General features: G+C 31.4%; 1 protein-coding gene across 1 annotated transcript in view; it reads left to right on the forward strand.

Moving 5' to 3' along the window:
• The window catches only part of Sema2a (Semaphorin 2a), a 515,286-nt gene extending 498,121 nt beyond the window's left edge, over positions 1–17,165 (forward strand). The window contains exons 11-16 of the mRNA XM_085949066.1: positions 13,785–13,885; positions 14,332–14,504; positions 14,885–15,076; positions 15,270–15,404; positions 15,622–15,730; positions 16,615–17,165. Of these exons, the coding sequence (XP_085805192.1) occupies positions 13,785–13,885; positions 14,332–14,504; positions 14,885–15,076; positions 15,270–15,404; positions 15,622–15,730; positions 16,615–16,671 (767 nt within the window). The 3' untranslated portion in view covers positions 16,672–17,165. The remainder of the gene's footprint in view (positions 1–13,784; positions 13,886–14,331; positions 14,505–14,884; positions 15,077–15,269; positions 15,405–15,621; positions 15,731–16,614) is intronic.
• Positions 17,166–20,175: the final 3,010 nt, after the last annotated feature.

Consider the following 20,175-nt stretch of genomic DNA (forward strand, 5'->3'; position numbering starts at 1 on the left):
AATCATGTCTGTTTTCTTCCTTGCTTTCTTCCCCTTAACCGTTATCTCATTTTTTTTTCATAGTGCAACTTTATTGAATCATAAACAATTTTACCTCCACCAATTCCCCCGATCGTTCTCTATAACTTTATTATTGCACATAACATTTTTTTGATTATCACCGATTTCACGTTTACAATAAATTGTACGTCCAATTCCGGACGGCGCGTTACAAAACGCATTAGCGATAACTCCCAGCCGCCATTATCTTTAGTATTTTTGTCCTTAGCGGCAATATGTGACGCCAATATACGTTAAAAAATTATTGCCGGCAATCAATTTTGTTTCGGTCAGGTGGAGACAAAACCCAACGCAACAAATCAGATATCTTAAACCTCTGATGCAGGAAATATTATATGATATTAATTGAACGAGCTTTGTTGCGCAATTACTATTTTATAATGGTTTTCAAATTCTTTTTGTTCATTTTTAATTTTATTTAAATAAGTCTTCACCTGAATGCAGAATTATTTTAAATATTTTACAAGAAAATTCTTTGAAACAACCCACTTAAATTATTTATTATTTGTATAAATAAATGTATACATCATACCGTCACTGTTCTGGCAGAAAACACTAGTACACGAGTTAGTACCAAAATGTTCCTTATTTAAAACTTTACCGTCTGGAAACCTTCGTAATAAATAAACAATTTATTTAATAATAATAAAAAAAATATTTTAAAGTCATCTTTTTTACGTTTACTTAATAAACTCACATGATAGACCATTATTTCAAACATTTTAACAACTTCAAAGTCAAATTACTCAAAACTAGTATTTTCCGGTTAGTGTGTTCTGCCAGAACATAGACGATACTTTAGTAGGACTATTTATAAAAAAAAATGATGCATAAATAACTTAAATAGGATGTTTCAAGGAACACTCCTGTCTTATCTAAGTTATGACAAGTTTTCGAAATACTAACCTCATGAAAAGACCTATATTATGACTGATAACCGTTACCACATTGAAAAGCTCTTTTAAAAGCTTCCTCACTTCAACACACTGACGCTCTTCCTCCACTTTGCATTTATTTGAGACTAACCAGACCCAACACTCTTTTCTGATTACCCTGATCTCATGACCAATAATAATATGTCCGATACACTGCAAAATTTGTCTCAGGCATTATATCTTGAGTCTCGCTATGATTGACAAGCACTAAGGTACATGGTTGCTACATCATACGTGCAGCATCGCTTCGGGACAAGAAAGTATGGCACTAAAATCTTTTCATTTTGACACGTTTATAGCGTCATGGAAGGCGGCCGTGCACAAACCGCGGCTGCATATAATATATGGCGGGTGGAGATAGAGCAACTCTTTTCTTCTATACTCTATCTAAAAAATAATAAATAACAATTGCCTTGTGCTCCTTCCATGCTCTCGGGATCCATGACTTAACACCGTACAAAAAAACGGAGAACACTAATGTTTGCACAATCATAATTTTCGCGCCAATTTCGCAATCTGTGTGGGACGTCTACACTCTGCTTCACATCCGCCTTTTCCACAAATTGTCAAACTCGTTCACTGATTATAGATATCGACGTGTAGGTATATTTTGTTGCGGGTAGGAGGTCAACCTGATCAATAGAAAACCGAAACGTCGAAAATGTGAAATATTGAACTATGGGTACCTAATCGTGATCACTGAATATATTGTACAGAGATTTAATAAATAATCTTAATTATAAACGCATCATTAATACGCCATCGTTATTGATTATGGTCTCTCTTTGCTCATTTCATCAGCGTTTTTTTTTTCTTTTGACTAAAATGATAGTTAATGCCATTTATTTTATGTGGACAGTATTATATCCTACATTCGTTTCCTATCCCTGATAGCAAAAATAACTTGTATAATAAAATATCCGTATAAACATCCAGCGCTATTTTATTACTGTCCAATAAATGATTATGTCGGTTGCACTATATAACAGTCCAACTTTCTAATTTTCCTAATATCATTATTATTGAAAATCTTGCTAGAAAATAGAATTCAAGAAATTGATCTAGCCTAAAATAATAAGGTTTAATTTTTTCTCCTATTCTATATTATGGTAATTCAGCCGTTTAAAAGTAATACAACATGATTATATTAAGCGGCAGTGTATAGTAGTGACGAAGGTTGGAGGTAGGCTGTTAAGATCTGACATAAATAGTGCACACTAAACTTTGTCAGACAAACGTATATATTTTCATTGAACTAATACTACAATGTGTTAATATTGAACTAATACTACAATGAACACTACACTAATACTACATTGATACTACATTGCGCTACATTGATACTACATTAATACTACATTGAACACTACATTGATACTACATTGATACTACATTGCGCTACATTGATACTACATTGATACTACATTGAACACTACACTAATACTACATTGATACTACATTGCGCTACATTGATACTACATTGATACTACATTGAACTAATACTACAATGTGTTAATTAAGGTGGAGGTTTGTTTTTGTTTTTACAAGAAATGGATGTTAGTCATTTGTTCAATATATTAGGTAGTCCGGGTGCGAAGGGTGGAGGTAGGCTGTTAAGATCCGCCATAAACAGTGCACATTAAACTTTTTCAGACATACATATTTGTTTTCATTGAAATAAGACTACAATTTACAGATATTGTTGTTTAGTTTTTTAAATTTCAATTAAACCCTGAGAAACCAAGCCATAATAGATAATAGTCAAAAAATACATGTCTATCTATAAAATATCTAAAATTATGCAATTAAATCATACATAACTTTGAATATTTTATAAATAGAATAATATTTTTTATTTATTATAGTTTGACTTAGGCAGGGCTTAATGGATTTAAAAAAATAACCAACAATATGTGTTATATGTATTTTTAATCCAACGAAAACAAAAAACGATGAACGAAAAAGTGTGCACAATTTTGTCGTATTGCCCAAATTAGACCAAAACTATTATGGTTTCGTTTAGGCAGTATTTAATTGATTTTTAAAAACTAACTAACACCATTTGTAAATTGTAGTCTTAGTTCAATAAAAACAAATACATATGAATAAAAAAGTTTAGTGTGCACTATTTATAGCAAATCTTAACAGCTTACCTCCACCCTTCGCCACTGAATAGGTACATACACTCCAAATACAATTTGAAGTGTTTGTAAGTTTTTAAAATTCAATTAAACTCTTCCTGATCCAAACCATAGTAGATAATAGTAAAAAAATATTCGTTTATCTATAAAATATCTAATAATATGCCATTAAACGATACAAAACAAATAAATATGTCTGAAAATGTGTGCACTATTTTTATCGGATCGCCCATAGCATATAATAATAATATACACTATTATATTTTGAACATATATTATTTTGAAAAAAAAACACTTTCTGATAGAGTATATAATAACCAATAGAAAAAATCTTTTTTGAAAAAAGTAAGTCACCCCGACGGGGAATCGAATCCTGTATCTCCCGAGTATACGCCTCATCCGTCGCATTAAGCCATTATGTTACGGCGTGACATCGACAAAAATCGATTGCCAAAGTAGCTGATTTGGAAGGAACGCTGATGGGTAGGTATAGAAATTGACCAATAGTTAAAATTTGTTCGCTATTAGTACTCGGGAGATACAGGGTTCGATTCCCCGTCGGGGTGACTTACTTTTTTCAAAAAAGATTTTTTCTATTGGTTATTATATACTCTATCAGAAAGTGTTTTTTTCAAAATAATATATGTTCAATAATCAGAATGATATATTCTTAAATCTTGTGAATTATTCGTTGAATAAAAGAAATAGTTAATTATATTATATTTTGGTTTAAGGCAGTGTTCAATTGAATTTTAAAATCTAACCAGTATGTACCATCAGCAAATTGTATTCATAGTTCAATGAAAACAAATATGTATAACTGAAAAAGTTTACGGGTGCACTATTTATATTGAATCGTAACAGCCTACCTATACTACAGTTATTATAACCTTCACTCATATTAATTTTACATCTAAACGTATTTTCATTCATCAAGCATCTAAAAATTTAAAAAATAAAAATCAAAGATATGGAATAGCTTCAGTATATTATTATTAGTACTTCTTGTATGTACGAGTATATTTGCATTATTGGAGTGAAATAGTCTCGAAGTTGTATATAATATTTTCTAGATTATAATAATAATGTAAAACTGTTATATGTAGATACCCGAAATTGTTAAGGGCGGACATGTTCAGCGTAGGTCAGAATGGAGCTTTTATTGCATTTTCAAAGCATGATCCTGGACATTCCTTAAACGTTGTAGATAATCTATTTATATAATTTTGAAGCCCTATTAATCCTGTATATTTATTTTAAACATTTGATGACTGCACGTGTTTGAAAATGTAACGTTTAAAAAAAAAATCGGTTAGGTACATGTTAACATCATTTTACTCCTTACTTCAATTATAGGTTATCAATTTATGGATACGGCCATATGTTGTAGCTTAACCACTGGGGAATGCTAAAAGAAATGGCGTATTTCAAAAAACCACTACCTTATTCTTAGGTCAATAATTATTATAAAGCAATCATTATTCGTAGGATGTTTATTACACTTAAATGGTCAAAGACATAGCTTATAATTTGTATCTTTAGAATTATCTGCAAATGTGTAAATCTTGCCCATTTTTTGAATAATAAAATGCCTAATTCTTGTCAAATTTGGGATCACAGAGATTATCAATATAATTTTTTATCGTAAATATTTCACTATAATGATGTCGACATAAATTATACTAATGGTTTTATAAATGCGTTTAAAAATTAATAAATGTAAAAAATCTTAACACCACTTCACATGCATGTACTGATGACTGCATGTACTGAATTGTCACTTAATTTACTCAGTAGTGCTACTAACACTCCTTTTAATCTCTCTTTTCACAGTAAAGTGAACTAGTGTGTCCAATAAATCTGCACGTCAGACCCATTGTATTTTATGTACGATTTGACAGGTAATGAGTCATGTATTTTAGTACAGTGTTTGTACCTATAATATCACGTTTTCTTTTTTTTACCGGTGTTAACTGTAAATTCGTAGAAGAAAGACATTGTATTAATTAATATAAAATACAATATGTCGTAGGTACATACTTGTTCCGCTAGGTTAACACTCGTTCTCAGAATTTGTTAAAAATAACGTCGTTAGTGTAAATAGCTATAAGATCGTATAATTTGTATCAGTTAACCATTTAACCGGCACAGAATATTATTAATAAACTATATGGTATAAATAACATACATTATTTTAATAAATATCATGCAATCATTTAAAATCAATAATTTATTCATCTCTTGACTCTGTTCATAAATAAACATTATTTTTAAAAATAAAAAATAAAGTAGATCTGATTAGTCCATGGACACCACGCTTCCAAAAAATCTGTGTTAAGTACTAAAAAAGTGTTATCTTCAAACATATTATGTCACACTATCTCTCCGATTAAGAAGTACGAAGTGAATAGAATAATATAATATCAATATTTCAAAATATATCATATTATGAAGATAATAATATAATATGAAGAAATATACTCATTTTCAGTGACGTTCCTTGGGGGTAGGCAGATTGAGCGTCGCTCGGGGCGGCAGTTACTCGAAGGGCGGCAATCGAAGAGAATCATTTGGACTATATAGAAATAGCTAACTAAACTTAGTAATGACGAAAATATCTTTACATTAAAAAAAAAAACCTCACTGGTTTTATCGGGTTCGCGATATCTAGATTTCTTCCGTTGGCCTTCGACGACCAGAAATGATACGTGCAGATTTGCGAATAATTAGTCTGATATTTTGTTATTAGTAATGTAATGTATCCATACAACACATTTCTTAGATATTGGACTCATGAAAGGATGATAAAAATACTGTATAAAAAATGAGGTGGCATTTCGGCGCTGGCTAGGGGCGGCAATTTATCTAGGGACGTCACTGCCCATTGATATATTTTTAAACCGATGAAATAGACAACGGTTGGATCAAGCGCTTCTCTATTCATACCTCACCTCACCATGCCACCGCTGCTATCTGACCACTGCACCTAATGCTCTATTAATTGGAAGAAATAGATGATTATTAAACGATATATCTCGTCTCTGGCAGTAATCTGGTCAAAGAATAAACAACAACTATAATAATATATTGTAAGTATATCTGCAAACAATAACGTTTTTATTTTGTAGATTTATTTGACTGAGTATTGTATACACATCATTTTATTCTCTTACGTGTCCTTTTATAAAAAAGTTTTAAGAGAACATAATATTAAATGAGTATTGTAGAATTTTGTGTCTAATCATTTTTATCGTTCAATCTACCAAAACTTATTCTTTTTCATGTGTACGGGTTACTTTACGTTTTCAGGCACGTACTAGTTAAGCGGCCATTCTGGACCGGCTAAGGGTTGCCACTGAAAATAATTACTCTATTGATATTATCTTCAAAGGTTTCTAATAGGGTATAATTTTAATGAGTACGGGACTGTAATAAAGACTTGCATCCCTAGATAACATAATAAACTACACCCTTCTAATGGCACAATTAATGCATTTTGGCTTGATTTCATCATTGAAGGTAAAACGGATTAAGTACGCACGTGTTTTGTCATGTTTTATAGAAAATTGTGGAATCTTCAGTTCAGTATCAAATTTTTTTTTATGTTCAAATGAATGAAAGATATTAAGTTCAATAGTTTCAAAAGATATTACTTAACTGATATTTTCATTGTTTAGAGAAAAAAACTCAGAAAAATCTACATAATAAAGGAGTTAATGTTGTAAATCAATAAAAACGTTTTAAATTATAAATCTCATCTAAAATTTTTAGAAAACCATTAAATTAAATATTCAATACCTTCGAATTTCGATATTTCTATACCTACAACAAAAATCTTTAAAAAAAAACATACATATACATCACCCACTGACGATTAGAGCATTCCCACGAAACATATTCTAAAACAGCGATATTGTTAGATACGTGGAGATAAGAGGCGCTGACAAGTTTGGAGGCCCCCCCTGTGAATTTTTATCGTTGGATTTTTTAACACTTTCATTATGATTTTAACTAAGTAACTAAACTAACTAAGGCATCGTCTGCTTCATGGAAAATTGCCAGTGCTCTCAAAAGTTAACAGCCGTATTCGTTCCTTCATGTGGGCGGCACTAAACAATGCATAACATTCCTGCATCCATATGACGACACTGAGTATACATTATTAGTTTTTTGTATTAAATTGCATCTTTCGCATTCGATCGCTAAATGTCTCTACCGTCAACTACTGTGGCAGTATACTCCACCTTAAAATACAATATACTTGGTAATTGTATAGAATTTATATACAAGAATTCTAATGTAGGTATTAGATTTGTATATAATATATTAGTATGTTTTTATTTTATTCATTGCTAAGATTTATTTGGGTATTTTAATTGTTTATTGTGTCTATCCGTTTTAATGCGTCTGCCCTAAACCAAACCGCAAACGCGCTATTATTCTCTTCCCTCATTCCCATTTCTATATCCTTTGTCTCCCTCTGGACCCTGCGATACGTACGAATAACGAAAAAACTATAAACCGCGAGGGAAAAAAGAGTGAACACTCATCCCCGCAGTCTCAATCGTCTAATTGTCGTGGATTAGTCGTAAGGGTCGCGCCTGGCCGGGTGAGCTCGCCGCGTGGGGGAGAGAGGGACATATGTCTCTAAATGCCACGTAATTTGTAGCGCTGTCTCGCTCGTAGGTTCATATTACATTGCAAGATTACTTAGACATTTTGTGTAGTTATAATGTACGTCACATAATTAATATTATGAGTCTGGTAATATAATTATTTTTCACTTATTTAAGTAATAGTGTCATCGTTGTAATAATCTTAATAATATAAATACATATAATATTATAATTAACTATTTCTTTTATTCAACGAATAATTCACATTTTAATACCTACTCATCAGTGCTGTTTTGGAAGAGCGCTAATGAGTAGGTATTAAAATTGACCAATAGTTAAATTTGCCGCTATAAGTATGTTACGCCGTAGCATAATGGATAAATGCGACGGATGAGGTGTAAACTCGGGAGATACAGGGTTCGATTCCCCGTCGGGGTGACTTACTTTTTTCAAAAAAGATTTTTTCTATTGGTTATAATATACTCTCTCAGAAAGTGTTCTTCAAAATTATATATGTACATATAATATTTTTTATTTTTTGCGCGCGGTACTGTAATAATTTAGCCACTATAGGCGATTCTAAAAACAAAAAAAAATCTCGCTCGGTTGTGAACTCGGTCACCTCATCTGCCACACAGCCATGAATCAAACGTTCTAGGAACGTCACACCGATGTTGCATGTGAAGACTGCGCACATAGGCGCCTAGCAACAGTCGCGCGTAACCTCTCGAAACGTCGAGTACGATGTATGGGATGCGGCGACCGGTGAGTTTTTTTCTCAAAATAAATGTTTTATTCTAGCAGTATGCAAAGATGTTTGTTTTGTGAATAACGATTACGTCACATCGACGTATTTGACACGTTGCATACGTGACGAGTTTAGATGTGCGAGACGGCTTAGTGGAACTGAAAACCGAATAGTTTACAATGATGAAAATGATTCATGCATAATTGCTATACATTGAAGATTGTGAAAATGCAGATCACGACAAAAAGTTGTACTTCTTTTGCGTGAGGGCACCACATACACTCGTTTTTTTGCTATTGATATTGTATTAACTATAATATAATAAGTATTCATTTTCAATAAAAGCTAACAAAAACGTCAATTTCATTTTCACTATTTTCTATCGCGTGTAACAAAATAGTGTAACTAATAAAAAAAAAACCCAATTTAAACGATAAAATTTAATGCGATCGAATTAAACGATGCATGTAACATCGCCCCCGTGTAGACCAAATAAAATTACGGGATTTTGGGATTTCGTTTGGTCGGTTCTTTGGTCTGCGGAGTATTGGCGAACCAGTATGGGAAAAGGGGGTAAGTTTCTCGGTATGAGAAAGGGGGTTAACTTAGCCAGTATGAGAAAGGGGGTTAGGCCTCACCCCACGCGTTCGGATACAGGGTGAGATGCGTACGTTACAGGCTTATTATAGTACTCTCCATGGAAAAATTTGTACGTAATCGTATTGGGAATATTGGAATATAATTATATCACTATTCTTTGATATCTTTTTTTTATTTTTGCCTGATAGAATCAGTGTTCTCGTAATATAGTATCACTGACTTGATATAATCACTATTACATTCATACATAATGTTATATTGTATGCAAAGCGCAGGAGGCATTCAATGGCCACAAGGCCAGTTTATATCTAGTTATAAATTTATACGAAGTGTGTAGGTAGGCTGTCAAGATCCGACATAAATAGTGCACATTAAACTTTGTCAGTGATTCGTATTTGTTTTTATTGAACTAAGACTACAATTATTTACAGATGGTGTTAGTTAGTTTTTAAAAATCAATTAAGCTCTCCCTAAACCAAACCATAATAATTTCGGTATATTTTGGGCAATACGTCGAAAGTGGCCCACCTTTTCATTCATACTTATTTGTTTTTATTGGATTAAGAATACATAATACACACATTATTATTGTTGGTTCATTTTTTTTTTAAATAATTAAGCCCTGTCTAAATCAAACTATAATATTTTTTGATTGATTATTTGTTTAGTTAAATAAAACACAATTTTATAGCATGTATTCCATTTTATTGAATTGTCAGTTGACACTTAAAAAAAAACAAACTATAATAGATAAAAAATATTATTCTATCTACAAAATATCCAAAGTGATGTAAGTATTATAATTTTAGATATAATTTTCGAAATAATCGAAAACCAAATTTGAAAAAAAAATGCACGATAATAAGTACATGTTCACACTTTCATTTTTTTGTTATGACCGTGATAATACGTACTGTAAATAGTAAATCTATGCACGTATAAACGGGGTATTGATTGGCCCACAAAATACGTTGTGTTGAGTTCAAAATAGAATTATTACTAGACGAAACAATACATTTTGGTTTCACTGTCAATGTTGAGCAATATGGAGAGTTACGTAATAGTATTTATAGTATAGTCGATAAATTGAACGTTTCTACCCTGCCTTAACCAAGCCATAATAAATGGTTTTTGTCGGATCCACTATGTTTACCACGATTTGGCTTCGGCATAATTTATTTAAATTTTAAAAACTAACCAACACCATCTGCAATTTGTATTCTTAGTTCAATGAAAACAAGCACTATTTATTTTGGATCTTCACATCCTAACTCAAATCTTCGCCACTGATAATTATTAGTTTCTTCATCATAAATCTTGTTTTATTGTAGGTATATATTAGATATTTTGCCTTGTGTCTATTTTATAGGTCAAATTGTAACTTACGCCTATTTTTTCGCGTATTTTATTTATATGTGCGGCACCTAGATGTCTGCCGTTGTGTTGTCCTGGCATTCGTTTGTAACTAGGGATCCCGAGCTATTTTCGATACATTTGAATCCCGGGATTGATAAACATAATCCCGGGATTTCGGGATTGATTTTTTTTATCAATTTTTATGGAAAATAAAATAAAAGCGAAAATATAACAGAAGAAATACTTTTAATAAAAAATAACTACATTAGAAATAAACTGAGTTTGAATGAAGTTTGATTTATACCCATGTGTAGGTTGCTGATTCATTTTATTTTTTCACATAAATTATTAAAAATGAGAAAGATTGGAAAAAACAATGCTTCGCACTTTTAACAAAGTAATTCTGCCATGATATCATACGTTTTACGGTTTCATATTTGGCTGACTAATTAGATTTATGAAGCGGAAAGGCCATAAGTACGCCATGATTATTTGCTTTACTATTTTAAATCTCGCTAATCCATTCATTATGTCTTTACTATCAGAAACAGCAATCTCATATTAAATTCACATTATTGTTTTTATTACAATATTATTTACTCCATTAAACTTGTGTATTTCCAAGATTGAACGTATACAATATTAACAATAAATGTCTTACATAGTATAAATTATACTAGATTTATTTTTGACCGACTTAATCAATGTTATTTGTAAATATAAATTTTGAATTTGAATTTTGGCTCGGGATTGGATTCCCTATTTGTAACGTTTTCAAAGACAATCGTTATATCAGTAAGGTCTGACTATAATAGAAACTTTTTTAGTTCCTAATTCATTCGATCATAGCACGAAATTTTAATATAATCCTGTAGTGAGTAGTAAATAATCAAATATATATATATATAAAAAAAAAACTATAATACACCCACCCTGTGTGAAAATAATATGTATGTAGGTATTAACATCCATAAATAATAACATATCCCGTGACCAGATATAAGGGGGGGACTTAGCGGCAGACCAAATAATATCGCATTCGGTATTGTTTCATTTTTAGGGGGTAGAGGGTTAAGTAGTTACGGTGGATGAGTCCATTTTTCCGCTTATTAATAATTTATTTAAGCCATTTTGAGAGCGTTGGATATTGCATTTGATTTACGATGCCTGCATTAGGGGTTGAATTTTCATCCCGTGCATAGAACTAATTTAGTTTTTGATGAATTATAATATGTATTTATAAACGGGGTTTGTTTTACAATGAAAATGTGAGTCATGAATATTCTTTTTTCGAATTTGCTCACTTTTTGTTCAGACACACACAAAAGGAGCCGAGTATCGTAGCTGACTGTTTTAAATGTTTAACTAGGTACGTATTTTTACCACGTTTTTATTAGTTCGTATTCTTGTTTGTCCAGTACAAATTTTTACTTGTGTGTCCAGTCCTAGCAACTAAAATATTAATAAATACCTACGTGCGTTACTATGGAAATCAATATGAAATGTAAAAATGACATTTTAGTATGCTATATTTATTCAGAATTAATTTCTATCAAGTACAAAAAAAAAGTATTATTTAAAACATAGAAGTGTCAAGTTTATAATATGATTCAACAGAAAATTTAAAAACGTGTTATATAACAAGTTTTTTTTATCTTGTAATTATTATTTTATAATTTCTCACTTGAAAAATGATTGTTTAATAATATTTCAGAAGTGTATGCAAAATTAACCTTATCCAAAAAAGTTAGTTTCGATGTACCTACAGTTATTTAAAATAACTATTGGATATTAAAAATACGTAATAAAAACGTGGGTAGAATCAGAGCATTCTTGACTGATATAAAAACGTCTAAATTCACACATAATTATAATAAACCATTTCTTTTATTCAAATGATAAATTCACAAGATTTTGAGAATGTAACACTCCATAATATTGAAATACATAACTTTAAAACATCTCAGATATAAACCCACCAATATATTTTTTTTTCTGGTGGGTGAGGTGTTTTCAAGTTATGTATGTAAAACTTATAAGTATTCAAAAGGATGGGTTATATTTTATATTAGACATTGACATTGGCGAATCGTCAACCGATTTATATTATAACAAGTTCTTGTCAGTTTAAGGGAAGCCAGTAGCAAACAAATTTTGAAAATAGCCGTTATAGGTACTGGATTATTTGTTAGGTTAGTTTAGGTTTTCATTTTCAGTTCATGAATTTTGCCAAAATTGGCTATGAAAATTAGCGTCGTTCCCGCCTGGCTTACCGTAAACCGACTTGTACAAAAAAACAATATATTCAAGTTTTATCATGGTGAATATTAATATTATCCAGTTTTATAAAACATGCTTTGTTTAATTTCCATCTCTAATTTAATCTGAAATTCTGATATATCTTATTAAGTCTTCTATCTGAAATAATTATCATCCGACGTAGGTAATGAATATCACATATATTTGGATTTATAATGAAATCCAATTCAGCAAAAACTTGAACTAGGTACGTTATTTCGTCTCTCCGTGGTCTTATACAATTAACGGTAAATCACATTTTTTACTCAGAGCCTATTATAATTAACCTTGTATATATTATACTACAACTGTCTTTTTACGAGTATAACATGGTATCGATTTGTTTAACTTTTGTGTCAATACACATACAGTATACCCATTATCTGAAAACAACACAATGTGTGAATTTAGCTACATAGTAATAAAGTTTTGAACTCAATAGTCACATGTAAGTTAAACGTGTTCACCTCAAATACACATTAATTATTTTCAATTATATTGTTATCCTCGTTGCTCTAAGCTTCTTCTTCTTCTTCCACCGCGCTACATCCCGGGGTGGGATTTGGCCTCCTCCACAACTGCTCTCTACTCACTCCGGTCTCTCGCCACACTTCTCCAGTTACCAGGTCTTCCTATATGAAGCCAGTCCACTTCTACGGCGTCAGCTCATCTCCTTCTTGGACGGCCTCTGGGTCTCTTCCGTTGGGGTAGCCACTTCATCATGATCCTTGGCGCTCTAACTTCAGGCATTCACTCCACATGTCCCGCCTATCGTAGTCTTTGGGACTTACAGTATCTTATGATTGTTTGCTGTTCAATCGGCTCTTCCAACTCGTGGTTCATTTTTATTCTGTAGTTCCCATTTTCCAACGTGGGTCCAAAGATTTTGCGGAGTATTTTGCGCTAAGCTTAGTTAAGTTGCTCTTAGCCGTCTTGATATAACTATTATGGTGTTTTCAGTTATTCGCGTTATAAATATTTTTTGCTGATTACTAATTTTACTAATATGATTCTTCTACTTTGTCCACAGATGACGGAAAAGTTCACAAAATCGTGCAGTGGATGAGAAACGGTGAAAGTTACTCCACTCTTCTGGATATATTTGACGTCACACCTGCAGAACCAATTCAGGTAACAATATAATAAAAAACCGACTTACCCCTTATCATACATTGTAATTAAATTTGTAACGATCTCATGGTCTTCTTTCATATTAGAAACGGACTTTTAAAACACTTAAGTCCATCAACTATATCAACTTTCTTCAGTAACAATTAAAATCTTTCTAAGATGTTTAAATGAAATGAAAATTTTTGCTACCTTTAAATCGTATAATGTTTATAAACTACTAAATCTCAAGAAAAACTAACCATTTTTGTAAGTGGAATGGGGTAAAGCCGTCATTTTTCGTACCCACGCCTAGGATGAACACTAAGTTATAAAATTAATGATAAATTATTAAATATAATTCACTCACTGTTCTTTGACCTAGCGTCCACTTACTCTGGTATCATCCAGAGCATATATCCTAGTCACGTGAAATATCTTATTAATAATATATTTAAATAAACTCACAGGCAATGGAAATATCTCGTGTCCACGGATCCCTGTACGTCGGATCAGACCAGCGAGTTCGCCAACTTCAGTTGGTGATGTGTGCCCGACGCTACGATAGTTGCCTGCGCTGCGTCAGAGACCCTTACTGCGGCTGGGATAAGGATTCCAATACCTGCAAGACCTATCAGCCAGGGTTAGTAGATTCTGATATTCTATACCCGTAACATAACTCTACCTAATATATAAATTTTTAATATCTATATTAATATATACTATATGGTAATACATTAATTTAGTCTGGCTCGCAATATTCAGAACCATAAATAATTAAAAACTAATTTAGAAGATTTTTTAGTCATGATGAATTATGTGTATTTAACAGAACATACAAAAATCTATATTAATGATTTCTTTTAAATCAAAATAGAAGTTACTTGTCAATTTTTTTAAACGAAACATATCATAGATTTCCATTGATAAAACATGTGAATTAATGTGTATTTTAAAGCTACTAAACATTAACTTTACTGTTGTTATTATGTGCAAAAAATTACCGTGTTTTTATTTCCATAGATTACTCCAAGACGTCGCCAACGATACTGCTAACATCTGTGACTCTTCCGTCATGCAGAAAAGGATCACGGTAACATGGGGCCAGAGCCTTCACCTCGGCAGCTTTGTCAAGATGCCAGAAGTTCTCCAGCCACAGTCCGTCACTTGGTTCCATTACTCCAAAGAGCGTGGACGTTACCAGATTGTATTCAGGTCAGTTTATAGTTTCACACTTTTATAATAATCTAGATTTTATAACTTAAATGATACATTTGAATTTGTTTATAAATTATGAAAAATTGACAATAATAACTCTACTGTTGTAAAATATTACTTTTACAAAATAAATGCAAAATATTAATACAACAAATGATTATAATAACATTATTTATATTTTTTTTACCAGGCCTGATAAATACATCGAAACATCAGAGCACGGTTTACTGATCATAGCTGCAACAGAAGCTGATGCAGGCGTCTACGATTGTTGGTTGGGAGGATCTCTACTTTGCTCATATAATATCACCGTTGATTCTCACAGGTAAGATTTTTTCAAAAAAACATCAACATATTCTAAACTTATTATAATTTCATATATTATGTAAACTTTTGTTTATTTTCTACATGTCTAATCACTGCATAGTTTACCATATTAAATTCAAAATTTCACTAAAAAAATAATATGTTTTTACAGGTTCAATATGTGTGTAGTCTACCCTTTTTCGTTAATAATAAATTTTAATTTTTTTTTGTTACAGATGTTCTCCACCGGAGAAGAGCAACGAATATCAAAAAATATACTCTAACTGGTGTCATGAATTTGAAAAATATAAATCAGCGATGAAGACGTGGGAAAGAAAACAAGATGTAAGTTATAAATTTAAATAGTCAAACAATTTATTTAATTGTATAGTTTACTAATTCTTTAAAAGGGAATTAGGAGTTGTATGAATGAAATTGCATTTTTGGCAGGATAAATAATATGACGAATCCAAAAACGTTCTTTTTTCAAATTTGACGTATTTCTGCAAACAAGATCCAACCCACACTCAAATTCAATATTTGAGTCATGATTTATTTAAAATGATGTGTAATTGTTTAATTTTATCAACGTGTCCGATCAGCGCATCTATTCTATATACAAGACTGCGATGCGCAGATGTAGATATCAAATTAATCACACATATTTTTTAAGGTCAATCTTCTCTCAATAATAGGTATTGAATTTTCTCAGAATGTTACACGTGTGGGTTGGATCTTGTCTCCATAAATACGTCTAATTGGTCTCCTGTAAAATTGCAATTGGTCACAAATACCGTTTTCGCTTAGTTATGTCAATAAATTCTTTGTTTATTTGAGGGATATACGAATAAACATTTTTTTCATTTTTAACATGGAACATGTTTTACACATGATCTCCGACGCAAAATCCTTACGAAAAATAGACGCGCAGCCCGCCGTATATTTTCATTTTACGTTCAGTAGTAAGTATAATATTAGTCTATGTTCAGTAGCCTACATTCTGTGCGATGTATTGTTCGTATGTTATTACTTCTTTAGTTTTATTATTGTAATTACATAATTTTCAGAAAAGTAAAATTGTTTGAATGCATTGGATTCGGTTACTTTGACAAATAAATTTTCTTTCCAATTTGGACTACCAGCATCCAGAGAATCAGTGAGTAGGCAAAGCATGTTTCATGCTTAATAATTTTAGCGGTCAGGGTTTAAGTATTTCTTTTTTTTTCTAGCAATGCGCGAGGCAGAACGACTCAAATCAAAACACATATCCAAATGAAATAGTGTGATAGCTGCTCCAAATCTTCTACCTTCTCTTCGTATCCGTGACACCTGTGAGCTGTTTGCCAATACCATTCCTGCAGTGGACCTCAGAAGCCATCGCCGTCAGTCAATCCTGGATTCAACAGTGATAAATCAACGTGCATTCTGTGATTTTTTTTACAATAATTAAAAAAATCCCTAACCTATACAAGTTCAAAATAAAAAAAATTAAAAAATATGTGTCACGCGGGTGTGAACGAATTATAAAAATTACGAAACGTGAAAATTTAGTAATAATTTATAAAAAAAAAAATGCCACAATATTTTGAATGGATTATAAAAATACGTCAAGGTCCACTTTTTAAAAAGTGACAATCGCTATTTTAAAAAATAATGCTAAATTATTAAGCAAGAGACTTAAGTTATTTTAGTGAAAGTTAACTATGAAAATGGTTGTTGATAAAAGTGCGTTAATAGGTTGACCAGTTTTTTTATTGAAAACGAATGACAATTTAATTTGAAAAAAAAAACTTTTATAATAATCGAGTGAATAGTGAACATATCTGAACCAAATGACTATGGTAAAATATATTTCATGCAAAACGTATATTGTATCGAATTTAACTAGCTGTGGGTTTTATATAAACGAAATGTGCGATTTTTTTTGTTTAGAATTCATCAACATTGGTCATTGAACAACAGTAGAAATTTTAATATTAGGTTTTTGAACTAATCTTCATTCTCTCACAGTACTAGTTTTCATTGTAAATGCAAACATAATATTTTACTTACAATGTATTAATAATTTGGAAATGTATGAGAAATGGCGTAAGTTACTTTGCAACAGGTTTTATAAAACCAAGATATTTTTAATTTTTTTTCTTATTTTAAGATTTATAGTTTTATAACCAATTTGTATTCTAAACTAAACCATCATTTTATTCAAATTCAGTACATGGTTGATTTAATGTTTAATCCATAAATTGTTCACGTGGTCTGTTGTAAGTAAATTCGTGTATCCAAAACTTGCTAGAAACTTGATTTACAACGGATATTTCAATGTCAGTAAATTATTTTTGATTGCACATAAAAATAATGTTATATTAGCCGGCTCTCACATCAAAACTCGTCATCAACGTCATCGTTATTCACAAAACACACGTTGCCAAATGGAGCTCCGCAGATCGGTCGAATGCGTTCTCAGGTTAAGAGTCGAAGACGCCAGGATGCAGACAAACACCTACGAATTGGTCATTCCTATACCGGCTTGCCGATTCCCGCATCCAAATATATGTGCGTTTCGAAGGTTACGTGCGACTGTCGCAAGGTAGATCTGCAATGTCTTCATATGCAACACCGGATCGACGTTGAAGGGTTGATTTATGGCTGTGCGGCAGACGAGGTGAGTTATGACGTGAGAACCGGCTTATGTTCAACAATATCAAAAATATTGTCCTTTCTCATATTATTATTAAATTACAGAATAATATACATTTTTATCATTTAAATTGCTCTCATTTGTAATAACCCAATAATTCAATAATATAGGAATAAAAACTACTCCGTTCATTTATATAATATAATAAAATATAGATTCTAGACAGTATTGATTTTTCAGGGTTACTTATTTTATATTTAAAAACGGCGTATTTCTATTTACCTCTTATGTACTCAACTTGAACTCTATATGTATAAAAATAGCGAGAGAAAAAAATAGTACATTGTATGCATGCTTTAATTTCAGAGTAGAGCACTGTATTGGATTCCTTTAATTTCTGGGTACCTTTATGAATACTAGTAAATAAATATGTTGGCAGTATGACAGGTGAAGGGTAAGCTGAAAGAAAAATCATTTTTCACAAAAATTGCAAAATGAGTTAATGATACCTTCTTGTGAAGAATTTTGTAATCTATTTGTTAGCATACTTAGAAAAATAAATTAAAACCATTGTTCAAACCCTAACCTCAAAAAGAAAACATTACAATTCTAAGAAATGACCGTTATCATAAACGTTTAACAAAGGAATATTAAACAAATACATACTAAATATTTATATATGTTTTTTTTTCATTCCAAAACTATATATTATTTATTTAACTTGAGTGAATTGTGGTTGTAATTAATATTAAATTGACACGTAAGATAACTTTTAATTTAAGTTTATTAAAGAATATAGCAAGGAAGTTTTTTTCACTCTATCTTACTGAATTAATATGACAATGACCTTTCTTTCCGCTTAACCTTCAGGTGTGTAATATTTTATGAACTGTCTCGTTTGGTCAATATAAACTAATGAAATAATTATGGTATTTGATGGCTAGTTTTATCATATTTACCATTACAATGTCTTTTCTTGGTCTACTACAGGAAAAAAATAATGTTGTAAGTAACAAATAATCCGTATGGATTGAATTAATAATTCTTCAAACTAACAATACCCTAACAATTGAATGTATTAAAGTATTGTCCTATAATCGTAACTCAAAATTTTCTGAAAACAACGAATACGGTAAACACTACGGTAAAAAGGAAAAAATATTAATCTCTATACAAAGTAAAAACCAAGGAATACAAAAATTGTGGGTTATTTTTTGCTTGTAGCTGTAAGAATTTACAATTCTCAATTGTGGAGATATTCGTTTGTGTACTATTGCACTAAAATGCACTATTCAATAACGAAATATAATATACATATAGAGCCCAAGTGAAGTGAATATAAGCTGAAAATGATTATATACGTTATAAAATATAATTCATGTATAATTAGTTTAGTTCAAAACCTATACGTATATCTTTTTCAAACTGTGATATACTCTTACTAAATAGTTCAGATCAGTCTAGTTTGTCACGTAACAATAGTTTTATGTTATAGAGAGTTTTATATAAATAAAATAAGGTTTACTACACATTCGGGTAACTTTGACCCATACGTTCAACTTTGACCCACCACTAATATATTAGCAATAATATACGACATGTATTATAATACGGCACTGCTATATATTTAAAAAAACATTTTGAGTCAAAGTTATACTAAGTGATCAAAGTTACACGAATGAAAAACTTTGACCGTTAGGCATAAAGCCCATTGACGCAGCGAGTGCGGCGCTCGCGCAAAATTTCTACAAGTGGCGCGTAAATCAACGAAAATACAACGTAATCAAATACGCCAGCGCCCACTGGATTTCACGACGCATTATACGCGCACGCCGCATGAATCATCGTTTTTTCGCGAATCACCGCTTCTCGGCGATACGAATGAAAGAAAATACAATGGAGTCCATTCATTGAACACGGCTACCAAAATTACGCTGCTCGAGGCGTTGTCGATGGACGGGCGAAAAGCAATTATTTAATAACAGAGAATCATTGTTTAATTTTATTGCGTGTTCAGTTTATTGCTGGTTGAATAATGTCGTCGTAAATTTTAATTACAAGCCCCGAAATAATATAATATTTTTATTGCTTTGTTATGAGAGGCGCTGTAATAATATTTATTTTGTGCTGCTTGGGCCGCATATTACATAGG

The sequence above is a fragment of the Rhyacophila brunnea genome, unplaced genomic scaffold (assembly GCF_057557595.1).
Source record: "Rhyacophila brunnea isolate RB1 unplaced genomic scaffold, BYU_Rbru_1.0 scaffold_21, whole genome shotgun sequence".
In the NCBI taxonomy this organism is placed as follows: domain Eukaryota; kingdom Metazoa; phylum Arthropoda; class Insecta; order Trichoptera; family Rhyacophilidae; genus Rhyacophila; species Rhyacophila brunnea.